Source organism: Rhincodon typus, chromosome 1, assembly GCF_021869965.1.
Source record: "Rhincodon typus isolate 14 chromosome 1, sRhiTyp1.1, whole genome shotgun sequence".
Lineage (NCBI taxonomy): Eukaryota > Metazoa > Chordata > Chondrichthyes > Orectolobiformes > Rhincodontidae > Rhincodon > Rhincodon typus.
The window spans coordinates 130,221,750-130,242,130 of NC_063332.1; the positions used below are offsets into that span (position 1 = coordinate 130,221,750).

Genomic DNA, 20,381 nt, shown 5'->3' on the forward strand with positions numbered 1-20,381 from the left:
TTATTTCAATATGTTCGGGTGTACCAAATTTATATATGGGAGCTGACCACTGCTGGAAAGATGCTGCTTCTGGTAAATTAAGACTAGTTTCCATCTGATGTGCAGCAGTAGCTCCCCAGGTTGTGTGTGAGGAAGAATTTATGGCAAAAGCTTTTAAAATGTCTGCTGTCAACAAACATTTAGCTTTCTTGTAGTTTTCCTTTCTCTAAACAATGTTCACAGGCTTGACTAGTAGCTCGTAGCATAGTCAATAGTCAAGACATGTACAAATATTAAACAAGTGAAGAAATTTGGGCAGAAGCTCTGAGAAGCTATGGTCCACCTAGTTGAAGATGCTGTTGTCAGGGATGGAGTGATTAAAATTGGGCATGTACAAGATGCCAGAATTGGAGGAAGTCAGACGTTTGGAGAATTGTGTGACTGTAGGTGGCAAGAGGAATTTGTAGATAAGTTTGAGAAGTTTAAAGTCAAAGTGTTGCTCAACCAGAAGCCAGTATATGTCAGTGAGTACAATTGATATCAGTCATGCAAGATATCAATTTATTATTGTGCTCACGTTGTTTGCTGTTATTATCTACACTAATGCACATGAAACCCACTTAGTTGGCTGTAAAAATGCTCTGAAATATTCTGATATCATGAAAATCATTACATAAATTCAGCTTTGTTCTTTCTAAGGGTTTTTGACGAAACTGGCTCAGATCCAGAGTTGCAGCACTTGCTGTCTTCTATAGAGCTGCTCCAATACAAGTTGGGATTCTGGGATATTACTAGAGAAAGGTTGAATTAAGTCAAGAGTCTCACCAAAATGAATGTGCTATTTAAAATGTTGAGTTCTTCTGATGCTAATGCTTTCTTTGATAAAGCAGGGCTGTACTTTGAGAAAATAGCAGGTACATCCAGAAAGGGCACTCCTTTGAATTGAAAAGAATTACAGGAATACAAAAACTTTTAAACAGTTGAACTACACTTTGCTACAAGGAAACTATTGTAATATCAATGTATTTACGGTAATATAAATGAATTATGACATGACCAGTGATCCTTTATTGAATGTATACATATTTTTGGTTTGACTCATCAGTAAATAAATTTTGTATTGTCTAATGCAGCATTTGCTCCACTGCTAATGAGGAACTGTATTGAACTACAGCAGCTGTTAAGTTTGAGGTGAATTGGGTTATCTTGTCTAGGAACTTTGTAACTTCAAAGACACGTTGGTTTCAGGTTGTTGCTGAAAATTTGCCTGGATTTTAATGGCCGTAAAGTCTCTTCTATGAACTGAGAGTTAGTTAATTTGAGGGTTTGTTGCTGTTCAGGTTGGAAATAATACCACTGATGCTTACTTTGTGCGATAATTAGTTAGATGTCTGGTATTATGACTCTCCTTTTATTGTTTCTTGTGTATTTCTTTTGTACCTTCTAAATGCCTACTAGGTTTTTGTAGTAAGTGTTAGTTTGCAAGCAATCAGGTAATGCCAAGTACAAATGCAAAATGTAATATTCACATGACGTGTGCACAGTCTTATTATTTTGCGACTGGATTTTGAATTGTTGCACGTGGACAAATTAGGGAGTTGATTTTTCTTCAGACCAATAAGACACAGGATAAAATTGGTCCCTTATTAGTTGCCTATTTAAAGCCCTTACTGACCTCAAGAACAGCTCATTCAGACAGCAAAATGCAGCTGAGTGTGGGAGGCCAGGTTTTACATACTGTTTGAAATGCAGAATGAGGGACAAGGTCACACTGCAAGTGCTCAAATGTGTTAACAATAGGCAAATGACAGTGAATGTGGAAAATAAGATTTTTGCTACAGTTCTACACTGCTGATGAGACCACATCTGGAGGACTACAATTTTGGCCTCCTTACTTAAGCAAGGATTTAAATCTGTGAGAAGCTGTTCCAAGAGAATTTGCTCAACTGGTACATGAGTTACGGGTTTATTGTTTTGTTTGGAAAGGTTGGACAGGCTGGGGATATATCTGTTGGAGTTTGGAAAAACGAGAGGTGATCTTACTGAAACAGAAGATCCTTAGGTGAATTGACAGTGAATACTGAAAGGATGTTTCCCATTGTGGGTGAGGCTAAAACAATAGCACTGTTTTAAAAATAAGAAGTGTCTAATTCAAGATGGAAATTAATTTTTGTTTTTCTTTGGAAGTTGAATCTTTGGAACTCTTCCTCGCAGATCAATCCACGCAGGATTATTGAATATTTTAAAGGCAGAGATGAATAGATTCTTGATTAACAAGGGAGTTGGAGGTTATTGTGGTAAACGTAAATGAAGATTTGAAGCACCGTCTTATTGGCCATGTTCTTATTGAATGGCGGAATAGGCTCAATGGGCCAAATGACTACCTTCTCATAAATTTATAAGTTCATATGACAATGAGATGGTTTGCACAGAAAGGATATAATGTTTCCAGCAGCAAAAAATTATAGGCCAGCTTTTAGAAGGAATGTTGCTGTGCTGATCAAAAGGAAAGCGGAAAGCCCTGGTCGAAGGATGGTAAGCTAATAAGAATATTAATGAAGCAAGGAGAGTCAAGTGTAAACCTTTTTTATGGGCTCATCTTCCTAATCTCTGACTAGTTTATTGTTAAGTTCTGGTGATACACCTGTCTCGGTGATCTCTCCCCATTAACAGTAATCTGCAGATTTAAAGCATAAGTACATGAGAGGAAAGCTGATATTGAGGTTGTAGACATACAGCAAATTGGGTAGGGCCAAGTAGCTCTGTAAAGATGGTAAGTCTAACTATGAAACAAATGCCAAAGGTGTGTTCAAATGTGTTTGATGGGTCATAGCACATGACTGTCAGTGATTCTTACATAGCCCAGCAAAGCTGTTATTATGGACCTTACCCATAATCTGTGCAGCTAGATCTGGAATAAAACAGAACTGGCCCTACCAGAAAATTTCAACATTTAGAATACATACTGAAATATGAAAGCCAACCATTTGCCAAGGCTTCTTCACAGCATATTCCAAATCCTCTGCCACCTGAAGTTACAAGGGCAACTGATATAAAGGAACATTATAAGCTGCATGTTCCTCTCCAAGCCACTGACTTTCAAACTATATCAGCCCTCCTTTACTGTTGCCTGGTCACAACCCAGAAACTCACTCTCAGCCCCCATTTACTTGGCTACTGTAATCAAGTGCTTGACAGCTGAGATCCTGGATTTGGCCAATATATCACCCACACAGCCTGCAGCTTGCAATCCATTACGATAAGGAGCTCAACAGGCTACTGGCAGGATCATTGATAGCCAAAGGAATCATCCTGTCCAATGCATAGTCTGCTCTTCGGTCCAAGAGAATTGTACATCCCAGCAAGGTTTACATCTGAAGGGACAAGATCAGAATAATGTAAACGTGAATAGTGAATTATAGAAAATGTCTGCAGCCCAATGCTCTGATCTGCACCCTGCGTCCCCTTGCAAATGTTGGGATGATATCTGTTTACCTTGAATATTGGACTTGGGACAGTCTATCTCTCCTACTTTAGACTCAAGACTCCCTTCCTCAGTCTTGGATTACATCTCCTTTTAACTCTCCAGCAGGTTCAGGACTACACTTGTGCCCACCTCCACCATCCTACAAACACACCCACCCCACACCCTCTCTATTGGTCAAGACTACACCTCTCTGTCCCTCCCTCTCCTGGTCCTTGAGACTACACCCCTCCTGTCCTGTAATCCCACTCCCCTATGGAACAATATACTTGCTATAAGAGGGAATAGAATTAAAGTTTATTAGATGGGTTCTTGGGATGAGAGGATTGCTGCATGAAGAGAGAATAACATGGCTTTGCTTACAATCCCTTGAATGTAAAAGAATGGGCGGGGATCACTTTGAAGCACGCAAAATTCTGAATATGTATGATAAGATAGATGCTGTAGAATAGATTCCCCTGGCTGCGGAATCTAGACCATTTAGAAGTCAGCCATTGAGGATTGAGAATCAGAGATTTCTTCGCTCAATGCAGTTGTGAATCTTTAGAGTTCTTCTCTCCAAAAAACTGAATGCTCAAGTGTTGAGTACACTCAAAACAGATTTCAGTAGCTTTTTTGGATTTATAGGAAATGGAAATATTGCATTCTCTTCCTTAGTAAAAACTGATGTTATGTATTCATTAAGTACCTGTATTCTAGCCTTGCTGTATACCTCTGAACATGTATTATCTTTGTTTTCCCCAATAAAACTCACCAGGCCTCAATCACATGCTTTCTATTTACATACTGGTAGATGATTTTTGTGTTGCCTTCTGTGGCGACTACTATTGTGTTCTCATTCTTTCTTTGTATAACTTATTTTCCTCTTTCACTTAATCTTAGCATATTGTATTTGATTTGATTCTTCCTGGAGGAATTCATCTGACGTGAATCATATGTCACCTTTGTTTCGTCATATTTTCTGTCTCACTTGTCATCCCAAGAGAGTGAACTTGTGTTCTATTTTCTCCTGATTTACCTTCTTTTTGAAATGTATCCTGCCTGACTGGAAATGTTATTCCTGTTAGTTTTTGTTTAATTTTACCTTGGCTAAATCCTGCCTCAGCTCATCAAAATTGGCACTCCTCCAATTCAAAAGTCCTTTACTTGTCTACATTACCATCAAAACCTTATGGTAGTATGATCAGCCCTAATCACGTGTTCTTTCACAGATATTTCATCTATCTCATTCACCAGTATCTGATCCAGCAATGCCTTCTTCCTGGTTAGCTTAAGAATTTACTAATCGAGAAAGTTCTTCTGAATGCATTGCAGAAATTCCTTCAACCTTTATTCCTTTATAAATCCCAATCAATAGTTTCAGCATTAGGTCCCCAAATATACAAAGGAATGAAGGCAGGGCTAGCTGAAGTGGAATAGGAAAGGGACTTGGCAGCAAAGACGGTTGAGGAACAATGGCAGACATTTAACCAAATAGTTCATGACTCACAACAACGATACATCCCAGTGAGGAAAATATATTTTAGGAAGGGGGTAGACCAAACATGTTAACCAGAGAAGTTAAGGATAGCATCAAACTGAAATAAAAATATAAAATATGGCAAAGAATATGGCATTGTGGCTCAGTGGTTAGCACTGCTGCCTCACAGCGCCAGGAATCCGGGTTCAATTCCACCTTCAGGTGACTGATGTGTGGAGTTTGCACGTTTTCCCTGTGTCTGCGTGGGTTTCTTCTGCGTGTTCCGGTTTCCTCCCACAGTCCAAAGATGTGCAGACTAGGTAGATTAGCCACGCTAAATTGCACATAGTGTTCAGGGATGTTTAGATTATGGGGAAGGGTCTGGATGGGATGCTCTGAGGGTCGATGTGGACTTGTTGGGCTGAAGGGCCTGGTTCCACACTGTAGAGATTCTATGATATGATTCTATGATTAGTGGTAAGGTGGAGGATTCAGAAAGTTTTAAAAATTAACAAAAGGGTACCAAGCGAAAATAACGAGGGAGAAGGTAAATTTGGAGGGATAACTTGCAAGTAATATCAAGTAAGACAGCAAGAGCTTCTTTAAATATATGAAAAGAAAGAGAGATGCCAAAGAGAATTAGGCTGGGGCTATTAAGGGGAACCAGGAAATGACACAGTTGTTAAATACATACTTTACGTCAGTCTTCATAGTGGAAGATACTAATAGCATTTCAGAAATAATAAATAATCAAGTGGCAAAAAAGAGGAAATAAATGTGGTAACTATCATTACAGAAAAATTGCAAAAGAAGTTAATGGGGCTAAAAACGAAGGGAGGCATAAGATCAGATAACTATAGGCCAGTTACCTTTACTTCTTTCATTAGGAAAATCTTCGAGTCTATTATAAATAGAAAGCATTTAGAAATACAAAATATGATAAAGTATAGTCACCATGGCTTCATGAAGGGGCAATCATGCTTGATAAAATTAATAAAATTCTTTGAGTACGTAATAGGCAGGATTGATAATGGGGAAGCTGTGGATGTAATACATTTGAATTTCTAGAAGGCATTTGATAGAGTACTACATGTTAGTCTACTTTACAAGATAAGAGCCCGGGTACTGTCGGTAGCTTATTAGCATGGCTAGAAAATTGGTTTACTAATAGAAGACAGACAGTTGGAAAAAGGGGTCATTTTCCAAATGACAGCCTGTAACTAGTGGCGTGCCAAGAGATCAGTCTGGGGACTGATCCATTTTCATTGCTTTCATTGCTTTCTAGCAATGTATATTAATGACTAGGATAAGGAAAGTAAATGTTTTGTAGCCTTGTTTGCAGGTGACACAAATAGGTGGGTGGGCAAGTGGTGAGGATGACACACAGAATCTGTAAAATGATAAAGAAAGTTAAGAGTGGGCAAAAATTTGGCAGATGAGAAGCCAAAACACCTGGGGATTTGGGCATCCTCATGTTTAAATCACAAAAAGCTAGCATACAAGTTCAGCAGTTAATAGGAAAGGCAACTAAAATGTTGGCCTTTATTTGAAAGGAAATGGAGTATTAAAATAGGGAAGACTTGCTAAAACTATACAATGTGCTAGTCAGACCACGGCTGTAAGACTGTGAATGTTTTGGTCCCCCTTATCTAATGAAAGGTATGCTGATGTTGGAGACAGTCTAGAGAGGGATTGTTAGGTTGCTCCTGGGCATAGAGAAATTTTCTTGGAAGGAGAGGTTGAGTAGGTTAGGCCAGTACTCATTGAACTTCGGAAGAATGAGAGGCAACCTTATTGATATGTGTGAGATTTTTAGATGATTTGACATGAAAGATTCGAAAAAGTTGCTTTCTCCTTGTTGGACAGTCTTTGACCAGAGGGCATACTCTCAAATTAAGAAGTCACCCTTAAGACAGAAATGAGAAGGATTTTCTGAGGGTGGTCAGTGTGTAAAATTCTTCACCACAGAGGGCTATAGAGGCTAGGTAGTTAAGTATATTGAAGGCTGAGATCAACTTTTAATCAGAAAGGGAATCAAGGGTTCTGGGGAAAAGGCAGGAAGTGGAGTCGAGGATTATCAGATCTTGTGAATGGTAGAGTTGAGTTTGATGGACTGAATGGCCTGCTTCTGTTCCTACATCTTATGGTCTTATTAGCATTCTATTTTTGTGGTTGGTTGGTTCGCTGAGCTGATTCATTGTTTAAACAACCAACCAACTCGGTGAGCCAACCAACCATAACATCCACAACCCGAGCTCCAAATCCACTGTAAAACCTAAGAGCAGTCTATTGTACTTGTATGCCTGCGATTTCCCTGCAGACAGGCTCTTTCACCACTTCTACTATTTGGAAGTTTATAGAATACGCCAGTAGTACCATCAGTAATGTTTTGCTTCTCAACTCTCACCAAATTTTTCTCTCTCGAACACCTTAATGACGTTCCTAACCAGTACTTCACCTATCTCCTTTCTCCTTCCCCGTATTTCAAAACACTTTTATGTCCGCAGTATTATGCGTCCAGTCTTTACCACTGTTTCAATATTCACACCACGTTGCTGCACAGCTATTTGTGAATCATACCTTATTCACCACATGTTCTAAATCTATCTTTGTGTTTCTCATGGTCCCTCTTAATCTGCTTCTGTAGTACTAGCCAACATTCTCACTTCTTTGTGGACCTTATTCCTCTTTCCTGTTTCTACAGTTACTTGAATCATCCTGTTTGGACATGTTGTGACACACCTTTGTGGCACTTGGGACTTGAACTCAGACCTTTTGACCCAGAAGTAGGGGCACTATCACTGTTCCTAAGACGACTAATGTGTGCTCAAGTGATCATCTCATCAATGCCCTCTACCTTTTATACTTAACTTCAGTCGACATAATTAATATTCTAAAAGAAAGCTGAGGCTCATCTGATTCATAGGACTGGATTTTACCTTACGTGATCAACGAGGTGCTCACTGGGGTGGGTGAGAGGGTGGGTGGTTATGTTGAGGGGATTGGTGAGGTACAGAAAATCTGGACATTGGAACTCCCCTGCCAAGGCATGGAAAACCTAGAAATTGTTGGTTGTGAAATCATTGGTTCCCTGTGTGGGAGGCAGCCTGATTTGAAGGATAGTGGTAGGGATGAGAAATTGGAAGTTGTGTGGAGAAAGTCTGGAGAGATTGCAAGATCTTGCCAATGCAGGCATTCTGGATCCAGCAGATAAGTGAAAAACTACATTAGTATTACAAGACTTAGAACAGCATTCTGAAGTGTACTTCAGTTCAAGGCCCGAAACGTCAGCCTTCCTGCTCCTATGATGCTGCTTGGCCTGCTGTGTTCATCCAGCTCTGCACCTTGTTGTCTTCAGTTCAGAGCAAAGTGGTTGCATTTCTCCTTTTATTGCATTTCTTATGAAAAATATGCATAAACTTTGTGAATTGCTGTATAGTAACTCCTATGTTGGTAGATACAGAAGAATATATTGCACTAATTTGATAGGCTTTCATGATCTGGAGAAATGTTGTTTGTATATTTTAACCTGGTCAGGTTTTGCGGGAATATTGAGAGCCTTATAAGGTTTGGTATCATCCTTCAGAATTTGTTAGGAATGGATTAATTTTATGCATTCTGCTTTGAATTAGTTGAAATTTAGGGTTTTGTGGAAGCTGTGCAGTTTTTTGACTTGCAGGAATGGGTTGCAGAATTCTTGACATTTTGTAAATCATGGATGAAGTCCTTTCTCATTAATACGTGCCTTAAAGAAAGCTCCCCCGTTTGTTGTGTGAAGATTGATTGTAACCAAGAGTGACTGCATTACCCTGAGTCTAACATTGATTAGTATTTGTCCTCTATGTATTTTTGTTTGAAGGATCCCCTTGGCGCCGCCTTTTGATGTTTGTGTGTCCCCCACTCTGCTCATTGCCTCCAGACTACTGCACTCCCAATTCCCATATCTTGGTCACCCCGAACTTCTGCATCTGTACCTTGGCACAGCATTTCCCTTTCCCTGCTCCCCAGCGACTCCCTCACTGCCAGCACTTCGTTAACCTGCAAGCTGCTCCTAGAAACACAAGTCGTTTTTCACCTGTGTTTATTGCTGGTAGGCTCCCCAGTAAGCTCATTAGCAGTCAGCGTGAAAGGAAAACAGCCTGTGATTGGAGGGGCAGCTCATCACCATTTCCTTACATTCTGTTTGTGGGGACTTTTCGTTCACAGAGGCAAACGGAGTACTTTCCTGGTTGATTTGAGAACTTTTAGAGATCGATTAGCCCTCTGTCCCCTATTGGTTTATTCAGAGGTCAGGACATACTGTTGCAAACCTTAGCCGAAATGTGGAACAAGTAGATTGTTTACTAAAAATGAGCGCCACTCAAAGGGGAAATGTAATACTTTTCTACCTTTTTACATCAAGGATTCAATTTAATCTAGAGTCGAACTGAAAAGTCTGTTTCCACACTGTATGATTCTATCATTCTAATTTTGCACCTACCACCACCACTAAAGACACAGCTGCCTAAAGGTGACAAATGTCAAAAAATTTTTCGTATGTCAAGTGTGTTAAGAAGCATTGCATCAAGGTGGATAAATAAAGTTACGATACAGATAAGACATGATCTATTTGGTGGAAGAACATCACAGGGCCTACTCCTGTTGCTGTGTTCCTAATATGGTTGTTTTAGATATTGCATGATATGCTTCATCAGTTGGTTGCTGTGTATTAACACGCATGCAAATACAAGTACAAAGGTAACATCTATGTTACATCAGTGTTTTGTTTCCTAAAGTCTTTGAATTGGGAGTGAACCTTTAGTCTTCTAATTCAAGCAAGAATGCTAACCTGCTGCCAGTGTTGTGTATATAACTAACAAGAATGGAGAAGTAGATTGTTTATTAAATATGAACGCCACACAAAAGGGAAATGTAATGCTTTTTCTACCTTTTTACTTTGAGGATTCAATTTAACCTTGTGTGTACAGTTCCATTTTTTGATTTGTTGTTGTAACACATAGATGAGGTGCAAATATGCTTTAAAACATTTCTGAATAATATCAATTTACAATTTTTATTTCGCTACGAGTTTATTGACTCAGTTAATTGTACCTTTTAACCTATCTCTTGGAAGTGCTAAAATATTATTTCCGGCACTTTAGAAGCATTAGTGGTCAAATCTGAGGCTCTTACCTTGTTTTTTTTCTGGTACTACAGGGAAATGGCTACCTCAACCCTTTATATGTAGCACATCAATTGTTTTTGTTCTTGTAATGTGTGTACATAGTGTTGAAATATTAAATTGGTCACGACAGACATTGACCATTAAGCTTCTTCAAAAGCTATTAAAATTCACTTAAGATTTGATTCATCTGAGACTTATTTGGAAATTCTTTTTAGATTAGAGTGTTCCTTGGTAATTGTGAGACACGGATTATTGTGATAGTTTTTTTTAGTTTGGCAATTTTTATTGTTGCTAATTACAAAGATTTATACAAATTTCAGTCAGTTGACTGCAGTGGTGTGAAGGCCATGGACCTTGTGGATCATGTTACCATCAGGTTTATTTTTGTGCAGTTATTTTGTGCATTTTTGTGAAAAACTCTAAATTTTTCCCCCAATTTTTATTACAGGAATGGCAGAACTCCATTCAGAAAAATGCTGGTCTTGCATTCATTGAGCTTGTTAACGAAGGAAGGTAATGGATTATTTTAATAAATAAAGCTTTTAGTTGCAAAAAGTTATGCAATTTATTCCAATATATCCACGCACAGTTTTTTCAGATTGCTGACCCTAGATTCAACTTCAGTCTTCAAAGTTTAACAATACCTGTGTTAATGATCATAAGAATTTATGATTTTTGTCTTAGAGTAACTGCTGCTGAAGTTTTCAACTGGGCAGATTTTCAGTGGATAAATTTGTTTTTACTTGAAACAATGGTCTGCATTCTCCCTGGGGGAAAAAAATGTATTCTATATCATGTAGTGTACTACTGGGAAGTTAGTAGAGATTTTGATTTGTCTATTTTTCAAGATTATTTTCTTTTTCTTGTTTTCCAATTATGTGCTAGTGAACATGCTGGTACTTTGGTTATTTTTCTGTTTTTAAACTAAATTCAAAGACATTCTATCCTTTAGGGCCAATTAAGGATACAAAGGAAAAAGTGCTTTGACATTATTTATTCACTTACATCTTTTGAAGCTATTTGCTTGGTATCTTGTGTTGTATAATTTATTATGAAATATACTTTGCGTAAATGTGTGGTTCACTATATTTTGTGAAATGCCTAAACCCCAAGAATGGGTTTCTTTTAATAAAGGCTTGATTCTTCTGCTTGTGCAGTAGCGGTTTTAATTTTCCTTTTGCCCATGTTGGATGAATTATTTTTGACAGCGGATAAGACTACCTTGCAAGGAAGTTGTTTAAATTAGTTTTTACTGATGGTTTATGGCGATGCTAGGGACGACACTTCTGTTTTGAGGGAAATTAGGAGTTTTGCTACTGAATTTGATCCCAGGGGCCGGTGTCAACTAACAACAGTGTTAGGTTGCACTGGAAGGACCTGGCCTGTTATCGTGTTCATTATATAGTCCTGACCTGCTTTGACCTCTTGGAAGAGAATGGTTGCTCTGAATTTGGCCTTTGATGAATGTTTTATGAGCTCCGATAACACGAGGATACTGTGCACATGTGAGAGAGTTGGTCAGGTCTATCTGAATTAGATGTTAATCATTAACAAATCAATTAGTGATGTTGAAGTGTAAGCAATTAACAGCCCTTTCTTTTGATAGTCTGCAGTAAGGGAGCACAGTAATGTCTTGTTGAAAATTTGTGGTTAAACATTTCAGTCAGAAATTTTTAACTGTACTAATGGGATATCATCATAATTCTTAATTTCATAAGTATAGATGACATAACCTGGTTTAGCTCGTTGGAAGATGACAAGGAACGCATAGATTTGCACTTGCAATCATGCAATACAACATCTGCTTCACAAAGAATTCTTCTTTTATTGATTTCTCATGGGATATTGTCCAACATGAGCTGCCCTTAAGAATATGGTAGTGAGCTAGTTTTTTTTTTGGACCACAGTATTTAAAGACCCTTTGGCAAAAAAGGGGGGCTATAACATAATTCAATATTCATGCTAAACAGAAGTGCCATACCTTTGACACAGCTAAGTGATCTCCCATACAACAGATCAGATCAAAGTTCTGCAGAAGTTCTAAATCCAGTTGTGAATGATGGTTGTCAGTGAAACAACTAACCAGAGGAGCAAGCTTCACAATCATATGCATCTTCAATGATGGCAAAGCCCATCATGAGTGCAAAAGTCAAAACTGAAGCAATTACAACCATTCTTCAATCAGAATGTTGAGTAGATTGGCCATCTTGGTGGCCTATTAAGATTCCTGCCATTGCAGATGCAGGTCTTCAACTAATTTATTTTGTATCACATGTTATTATTTATTTATAGGATGTAGACATTGCTCATTCCTGTTTGCCCTGAAGAAGAGAATGTGAATTGCCTTTTTGAACCACTGCAGTCCTTGGAGGTATAGGGACACCCACAGTGCAATTGAGAAGGGAGTTCCAGAATTTTGACCCTTCAATTGTGAAAGAATGGCAACCATAGTTTCAAGTCAGAATGTTGTGCAGCTGGGAGGGAACTTACAGTGGTAGTGCTCCCATGCATCTGCTGGCCTTGTCCTTGTAAGTGGTAGAGGCCCTGCATTTGTAAGGCTCTTGTGAAGGGGACTTGGTGAGTTACTGCAGTGCATCTTGCTGCATATGGACATGGTCTGCTACAGTATCTGGGGAATCATGAATAGTGCTGATCATTGTGCAGTAATCAACGAACATCTCCATTTCTGATCTATTGATGGAGGGAAGGACATTGATGGAGTGGCTGAAGATGGTTGTGCCTACAACATTACCCTGAAGAACAACTGTAACAGTGTCCCTGGACTGAAATTATTAATCTCCAACAACTACCTCTCTTTGTGCTAGCAGAGAGCTTTCCCATTGACTTTTTAGGTCTCCTTGAGGGCAGTCACTCTTGCCTCTCCTCTGAAGTTCAGCTCTTTTGTTTAAACTTCAAAAGCATACCAGGAGCAGCAGCAGACATACCCAGAAATGATGTGTCAACTTGGTGAACCAATAACACAGGATTACTTGCATGACAGACCTTGTAAACAACATGTGATAGAGGTAGGGGATCCTTCAACCAACAAATCAGATCCAAGTTTGGCGGTTCTGTCACATCCAGCATGGAATCTTGGTCTCTGGAAGTCCAGATATCACACCCGCCCATCTTCAGCCAATTTGATTCACTCCACATGAATGGCTGAAGGACTGGATACTGCAAAGGCTAACAATGTTCAAGCAAAGTAACTGAAGAATTGTGTTCCAGGAATAGTGCAAAATCGTTGAGATGTGTCCTGTCCACAAAAAGTAGGGAAAGCCAACCTTGCCAATTACCTCTCTATTAGTCTGTTTTGTATTATCAGCAAGTGATGAAAGAAGTAGTCAACAGTGCTTTCAAACCTTATTTGCTCAGTAGTAACCTGTTTTCTGATGTTCATTTTGGGTTCCACTAGGGTCACATGGCTTCTGATATCATTTCAGTCTTTGTCCAAACAGACATAAAACGCAGAACCCCAGAGGTAAAGTGAGAGTGTCTTCTCTTGACATCAAGGTAGCATTTTGCCAAGTCTGGCATCCAGATGCTTGAGCATTTCCAAAGATAGTGGGAATTGGGAGAATCTTTCCACTAATTGGAGTCATATCAAGCACAAAAGATGGTGATTGTTGTTATTGAGGTCGATCATCTCAGGGTAGTTTGCTAGGCCCAGCCATCTTCAGCTGCTTCATCAATGACCTTCCCTCCTCCTCCTCAAAGTCTGAAGTGGGAATATTCGCTGCTGATACCATAAGAGTTCAGCACCATTCGTGACTCCTCCAATGTTGAAGCAGTCCATGTCCAAATTCAGCAAGTTCTGAACAATATCCAGATTTTAGTTGACAAGTAGCAAGTAACATTTGTGTCACACAGATGCCAGGCAATGACCCTCTACAACAAGAAAGAACCTGAATGTCAATCCTTAACATTCAATGCCATCACTGTTAACAACCACCATATAATTACTGTGGCTGCAAAGATGGGTCAGAGGCTAGGAATGCTGCTGTGAGTAATTCACTTCCTGACTCCCCAAAGCCTGTCCACTACCTACAAGCACAAATCAGGAGAATGATGGAATACTTTCCACCAACCTGGATTAATACCTCTACAAAAGCACTCGCTAAGCTTGGCACCATTCAGGACAGAATGACCTGCTTGATTGACACTACTCGCACGCTCTTGCGCTCTCTCTCGCGCTCTCGCTCTCTTTCTCTCGCACACGTACACACAAATATTCACTCCCTTCATCAGTCAAATCCATCAGTCAAATGATACTGTGGTTATAGGAACAAGTTGGAGGCTATGAATTCTGTGGCAAATAACAAACCTGTCCACTATTGATAAAGCACAAGTCAGGAGTATAACGGAATCCTCTTCACTTGTAAAGATCGGTGCAGCACCAGCATCACTCAAAGATGTAATTGCCATCTGCAACCTTAAACATACACTCCTTTCACCAGTGATGCATCATTGCAGCAATGTATACCATCTGCAATATGCTCTGCAGCAATTCATCATGGCGCTCCTGAACAGCACTTTGCAAATGCATGACCCCGATTGTCTGGAAAGAGAAGGGCAGCAGGTGCATGGGAAAGACATCACCCAGAAATTCCCCTTCAAGCCATGCAACATCCAGACTTTGAACTATATTGCCATTCCTTCTCAGTTGCTGGGTCAAAATCCTGGAATCCCCTTCCTACCAGTGTACATGGACTGCAGTGATTCTAGAGGGCAGCTCACCAGCACTTTAGAGCAAATAGGGATGAGCAAGAAGTACTAAACAAGCCGAAGTGCCAACATCCCATGGACAGTTTTTTTTTTGAATCACATTCTTAGAAGTGGGGATATTTTCTAACTGCATAATGTTCACAATCTCTTAGATACTGAGGGAGCCCATGCTTGCCTACATTCATGCTTTGGTTGTATGTCGAAATTAACCTTCAGCTCTTGAGTGGACCAGCTATAAACCTTGTGCTTTGGCTGCAAGTGCAGGCAGAATCTGGGGATACTGTGGCAAATAACTCATTTTGGCTTCTCAAAGCAATTCAACTATCTATAAGGCACATGTCAACAGCGTTGCGGAATATTCTTTACTTGGGCAAATGCATCTCCAAAAAAGCTCAAAGTTCAACACCATTCAAGACAAAGCAGTCTGTTTGATCAGGACCCTATCTAATAACATAAATATTTGCCGTTTCCTCCAACAATACACAGTGGTAGCATTCTGTACCATCTACAAGATGCAGTGCCGCAAGCAGTCATAGCTCATTAAACAGCACCTTTCAATTCCAGTCTCCTCCACCTAGAATAATGAGGGGAGCATTTCCTTGGGAACACATCACCTTCAAGTTCCACCCAAGTCTCTCACTGAAAAGTAACTTATTTCCAAAAATTGCATTTATTTTTCTGCTTGTGCATGAGGGTGTTATCTGTTAAATAGGGAGAAAGTACTATTCTGCTGAAAATTTTTAAAATGTGCATGTCATTCCTCAGGCTATTTTTTTGAACAATAAATTTCACATTTTTATATATTGGCTATACACGAGTCAGACTGCTCACAAGATATGCAATGTTAATGTGATTCCAATGTTAGTATATTTTAAATGCCATGAGTATTCACTGAAAGTTTTTATATTTTAATTGTTTTGCGACTTGAAAACTTGCTTCTGAGTTGTGTGTTTTTTCCCTGTATAGATTGTTATGCCATACCATGAAAGATCACCTGGTGAGAGTAGCAAATGAGGCTGAGTTTATCCTGAGTAGACAGCGGGCAGAGGATATACACAGACATGCTGAATTTGAGGTAAGCTATAGCTTGCCAGATACAAGCTAAAATTTTCCTTGATATTAACAAACTTGCACAGTGTTAGCCACACAAATGGCTGGTTCTTTCAGGAATCTCTGGTCAAGCCTATGTATTAAACCATTGTGAAAGGACAAAGGAAAACCCACATTGGAGAAATAATGTTTCTTAGCGAAAAAAATTCTGGCTATATATTAGAATGCATATGATGATTCCTTCTAGGATGTGTTTGACTTGTGGAACTTTAAACTGAAATGGAAATTAAACTGCAAAATTGGAATGCCAGGAAAGTTTTACAACTTGAAAGTCATGTGCTATGTATATTGTTTAGCAGTGAAATGGAATATTGATGTTTGAAAGCAGTTGGACAGAAAATTCAAGATTGATTGGAATGAACAATAGTTTGAGTTAAAAAAATCTGCCTGACAATAGCCTCTGACTGGTCAAGATGCAGTGCTAAAAGTTGAGATGCAGTGTAGATGCCACGAAGAGCAGAATAGAAGAAGAATCCTGAGCCTGCACATAAAAAGCATACATCTCTCCCCCTCTACATATGAAGAATAGACAGAAAAACCATGAAAGCTTAAAAGAAAGAATTCATAAAGGACAATAGCTGAATTCACCTGATTAACCATCAAATTGAAGTATGACTATCATACAGTCAATGGTCTATCTGCATGGCAAAAATCAAAAGAATTGTGAGAAAATTAAATTTCAACCTTGTGGTCTGAACTTTTGTTTCAGATTTTTGTTTACCCTATCTATATTCATAACATATAGTATATGTATTGAATCGTTTTTCTGACTTAATATTAATGGTGTGTTTGTACATTTGGAGATTTGAAGGTGTCCAGTTTAAGTTACGTAAATTACAAATCCTTTCTTTGCTTTTGTTAACGTTAAGTATTACAATTAATAGTTACTAAAGCAAACTATTGTGAATTGCTTTTGTCCTGTTCAGTCAATTTGGTACTATTTTGACCTGTTCCTGTTGCCACATATGTTGTCTTAGATGTACAATTTGTTTGAGCACTACCAAAGTACACTTTTCTTTCATATATATTGAGGCAAGTTTTTAAATGAGGTTTTTTTTAAGTATGTAGGTGATCTGAAATTATCAATACTTCTGCTTTGGTTGGGGCAGCTTAGAAAAGAGGCATGAATCAAAGATGATCAAGCGTCAGATAAATACTGTATTTGGGAAAGCTTGTGTACATGTAATACATGTTCTGCATAAGAAGCACAAGTTATTTTGTTCACATTGTATTATTTTCTGCAGGGTATTGTTTTACTGTTGATTCCTCATGGCACCTGGTATTCACTGTAGTTTTCTTTCTGTGATAAAAGAATTAGTCCTGTAACCATTGTGAAGAAATGTAGTGCGATTGCCTTAATGATGTGACATTAATATTAATCTGTCTTCCCTCTTGTGGTAAAAACAGAAAAAATGGAAATTACTAGAAATACAATGAAGTGAGACAGTATCCCTGCATTCTGACACTTAGCTTGCGTACAGTTTGCTGCCTGCTATTTCTAAAAATAGATTCTGGATACCTGTTCACAGGATATGAACTTTGCTGTTTAGAGTGGCAAAGGTTGTGGTGCACCACCTTTAATGTCTGCATTAGGATTTGTTGGATATTGATAGACTTTTTATTCTTCTATTTTATAGAAAATAGGGCATTCATCTACTTAAGCTTTTCTACCATGACACAATAGGACGGTTTCATGATTTTGCAGGTTGCATTGGCTGGTAACAAGCTCTTCAAAATGCACCCAGCTTTTGATTTGAACGTTTGTGTTAAAGCTACTTATTATTATTCGAGGATCATTCGGGAATGCGAAGAAAACTTCTCAACTGAAAACTTCTTCTTCAGCCCTAATTCTCCAACTGTCTTTCCAACAATAGATGTGAAGAGCTCATGGATTTCTTTCCCTCTGCAATTGAGACTATTGATTCAACTGTCTCTGGTATTTGCTTCCCAGAATTCATTGGGCTGAAATTTCTCTAAATTTCTTCACTGTCTGATCGCTAAACTTGTTTCCTGCTGTAGTTTGTCTCTGGTTTCCCTGATATCAAACAAATCTTGTCCATCAAATCCAATTCCTGTTCCCTTGATGCTATTCTGCTAAACTGCTGACCACCTGACTTCTTTTCCTGGTTTCTTGTTAGGTGATATAGATAATTGTATTCTTTCTCTCAAGGCACTTTTTTCCCCTTTTCTTCAAAAGTGGTGTCATGAACTATTTCCTCAAAAAAAAAAATCTTGATCCCAAAATTCGCGCAAATTATCGCCCCATTCCTTTCCTTTTTAAAGTTCTAAAGTGAGTTTTCTCCACCCAAATCCATGCCTCTTTCCCCTGACTTGTGCTTAAATCTCACCAGGTATTCATCCATCACAGTCCCAAAATAGTATTACTTAAATTTACAAATTACATTACAGCGAGGTACGGTATATAGTTTTGCCGATATTGCAGCCTCTGACACAGTTGGCCACCTGATTTTCGTCAAATACTTTTCCATTGCTGAGGAACTGGGTAGGGTACAACTTATTGAAATAACTTGACAGAGGCCAATATCCCACCACCAAGTCACCCTTTATTTACACAGGGAAAGTCCTTCACACTGATCCAGCTCCCTCAGAGCGACAGGATGCCTGACACTCCTGTGCTTGTATGTCAGCCAGGACTCGCTGATTGGATGAGATTAACAGCTCCATTCAGAGAACTCATGCTCTATGAGGTCTACCTGCCTGACCTTGTCACAATCACGACATCCCTCCCCCTCTGAGTCCAAGGACATAGGCTGGTTCTTTTTCGTGTAGCTCCTCCTGGAGCGTTTTAGCTCCAGGTCATGTTGTCCAACTCTGCCTCGGATGCAGGCAGTGTGAAATGCACACTAGCTCACTTCTTGCGTCCAGAGTGTCTCGGAGGAAATTTATTCTTCAGGTGGCAAAAACGTCGAGGCAGCAACATCAGCTGTGTCAAACTCAAATTCCGAGGTCTCTTCAATACTCGACTGAGAGGGAGAACCAGTGGGTTCCGATAGCCATTCTAACTGTTCTGAGGAGCCAGTCACATTTTATTCCAGCCCCATTTGCAAGTTTGAAACTTTCATATGGTCCATGTGCTTGTTCAGAACCGTCACACCTACCCGAACTTTATAGATCACTGGACCTTGACCTTGCATCAATAATGCCTCTTACCCTTGCAGGACCATTCCCACGGTCCCTACACCAAGCTTCATCCTCCGAAGTAAACTACCTCTCTCCCTTAGTTGGAGTCTCATGTCCAGTAATGGCATACCTGATGCTGTTTCATCCTCCATCGCCATCCCAACCCCCCACCCCAGTCTGGGAGGTTCAGATTCAACCTGGTGCAGAGTCTGCTCTGCTGGAGCTATCCCTGTAGTTTCAAAAGGGGTGACCCTATAATTAATTAAGAACCGGGACAATTTGGCATTTAGTGAAGCTGTAGGCTGTTTCTTTAAGCCTGCTTCAAAGTTTGGACTGCTCTTTCTGCCAGACTGTTGGATGATGGACAGAATGGAGCTGTACTTGTGTGTCAAAGATTATTTGACTTTAGGAAATACTTCAATTCCCTGCTGGTTACTGATGGCCCATTATCTGTGACCAACACATCTGGGAGCCTGTGTATTGCAAAAGATGCGTTCAGTTTTTCTATTATCATCCCTGTGTTTAACGAATGAGCTCTGAGCACATCCAGCCACTTTGAGTAGACCTTCACAATGACTAAGAATATTGAGCCCATGAATGGACCTGCATAGTCAACGTGTAACCGAGTCCAGGGTTTACCCATCCACTCCCATGGATGCGAGAGAGCTGCTGGCAGTAATTTTTGTCTTTGTTGAGACTCTGGGCACTACCCCACCAACACGGATGTCTACACCCAATCCTGACAACCAGACATAACTGCTTGCCAACATATTCACTTTGGAAACCCCTGGATGACCCTGGTTGACTTCAGCTGTTATCTGGCAGCGATTTTTGCTCGGGAAAATCACTCTTGCTCCCTATAATAATATGCCATCCTCTACTGTGATCTGATCTCTCCGGGTCCAAAAAGGTTTCAGTTCTGGTTGTGACAGCCCTTTAGTATCATTCATCTCAACCAGCTGTTTCAGTTTTGCTAGGACTGGATCTTTCTGCATTCAAAGCCTGATACTGACAGCTGTGACTTGAAGTGCATCCAGAAAATTTAAAACCATTATGGACTCTTCTAGTGGTGGTACCACCAGTGGTGCATCTGTCAGTGGGAGGTGGCTCAATGCAAGCGCATTTGTTACTTGGCCTCCAGGACAGTGTTCCAATTTGTAATTATACTTATTAGAGCCCACCATTGAATTCGGCCTGAAGCTGGGGGTCGGCACTGCCTTATCCTCTTTAAGTAGACCTAGCAGGGGTTTGTGGTCCGTTATTATTACAAATTTGCTTCCATAAAGGTATTGGTGGAACTTCCTGACTCCAAATATGAC

At 39.6% G+C, this 20,381-nt stretch overlaps 1 protein-coding gene across 4 annotated transcripts in view; it reads left to right on the forward strand.

Annotated features, from left to right (window-relative positions):
- The window catches only part of LOC109934644 (lipopolysaccharide-responsive and beige-like anchor protein), a 722,782-nt gene that overhangs the window by 185,386 nt on the left and 517,015 nt on the right, over positions 1-20,381 (forward strand). For all 4 annotated transcript variants that reach the window (XM_048614313.1, XM_048614252.1, XM_048614407.1 and 1 more), the window contains exons 21-22: positions 10,535-10,599; positions 15,778-15,886. In XM_048614313.1, coding sequence (XP_048470270.1) covers positions 10,535-10,599; positions 15,778-15,886 — 174 coding nt within the window. The remainder of the gene's footprint in view (positions 1-10,534; positions 10,600-15,777; positions 15,887-20,381) is intronic.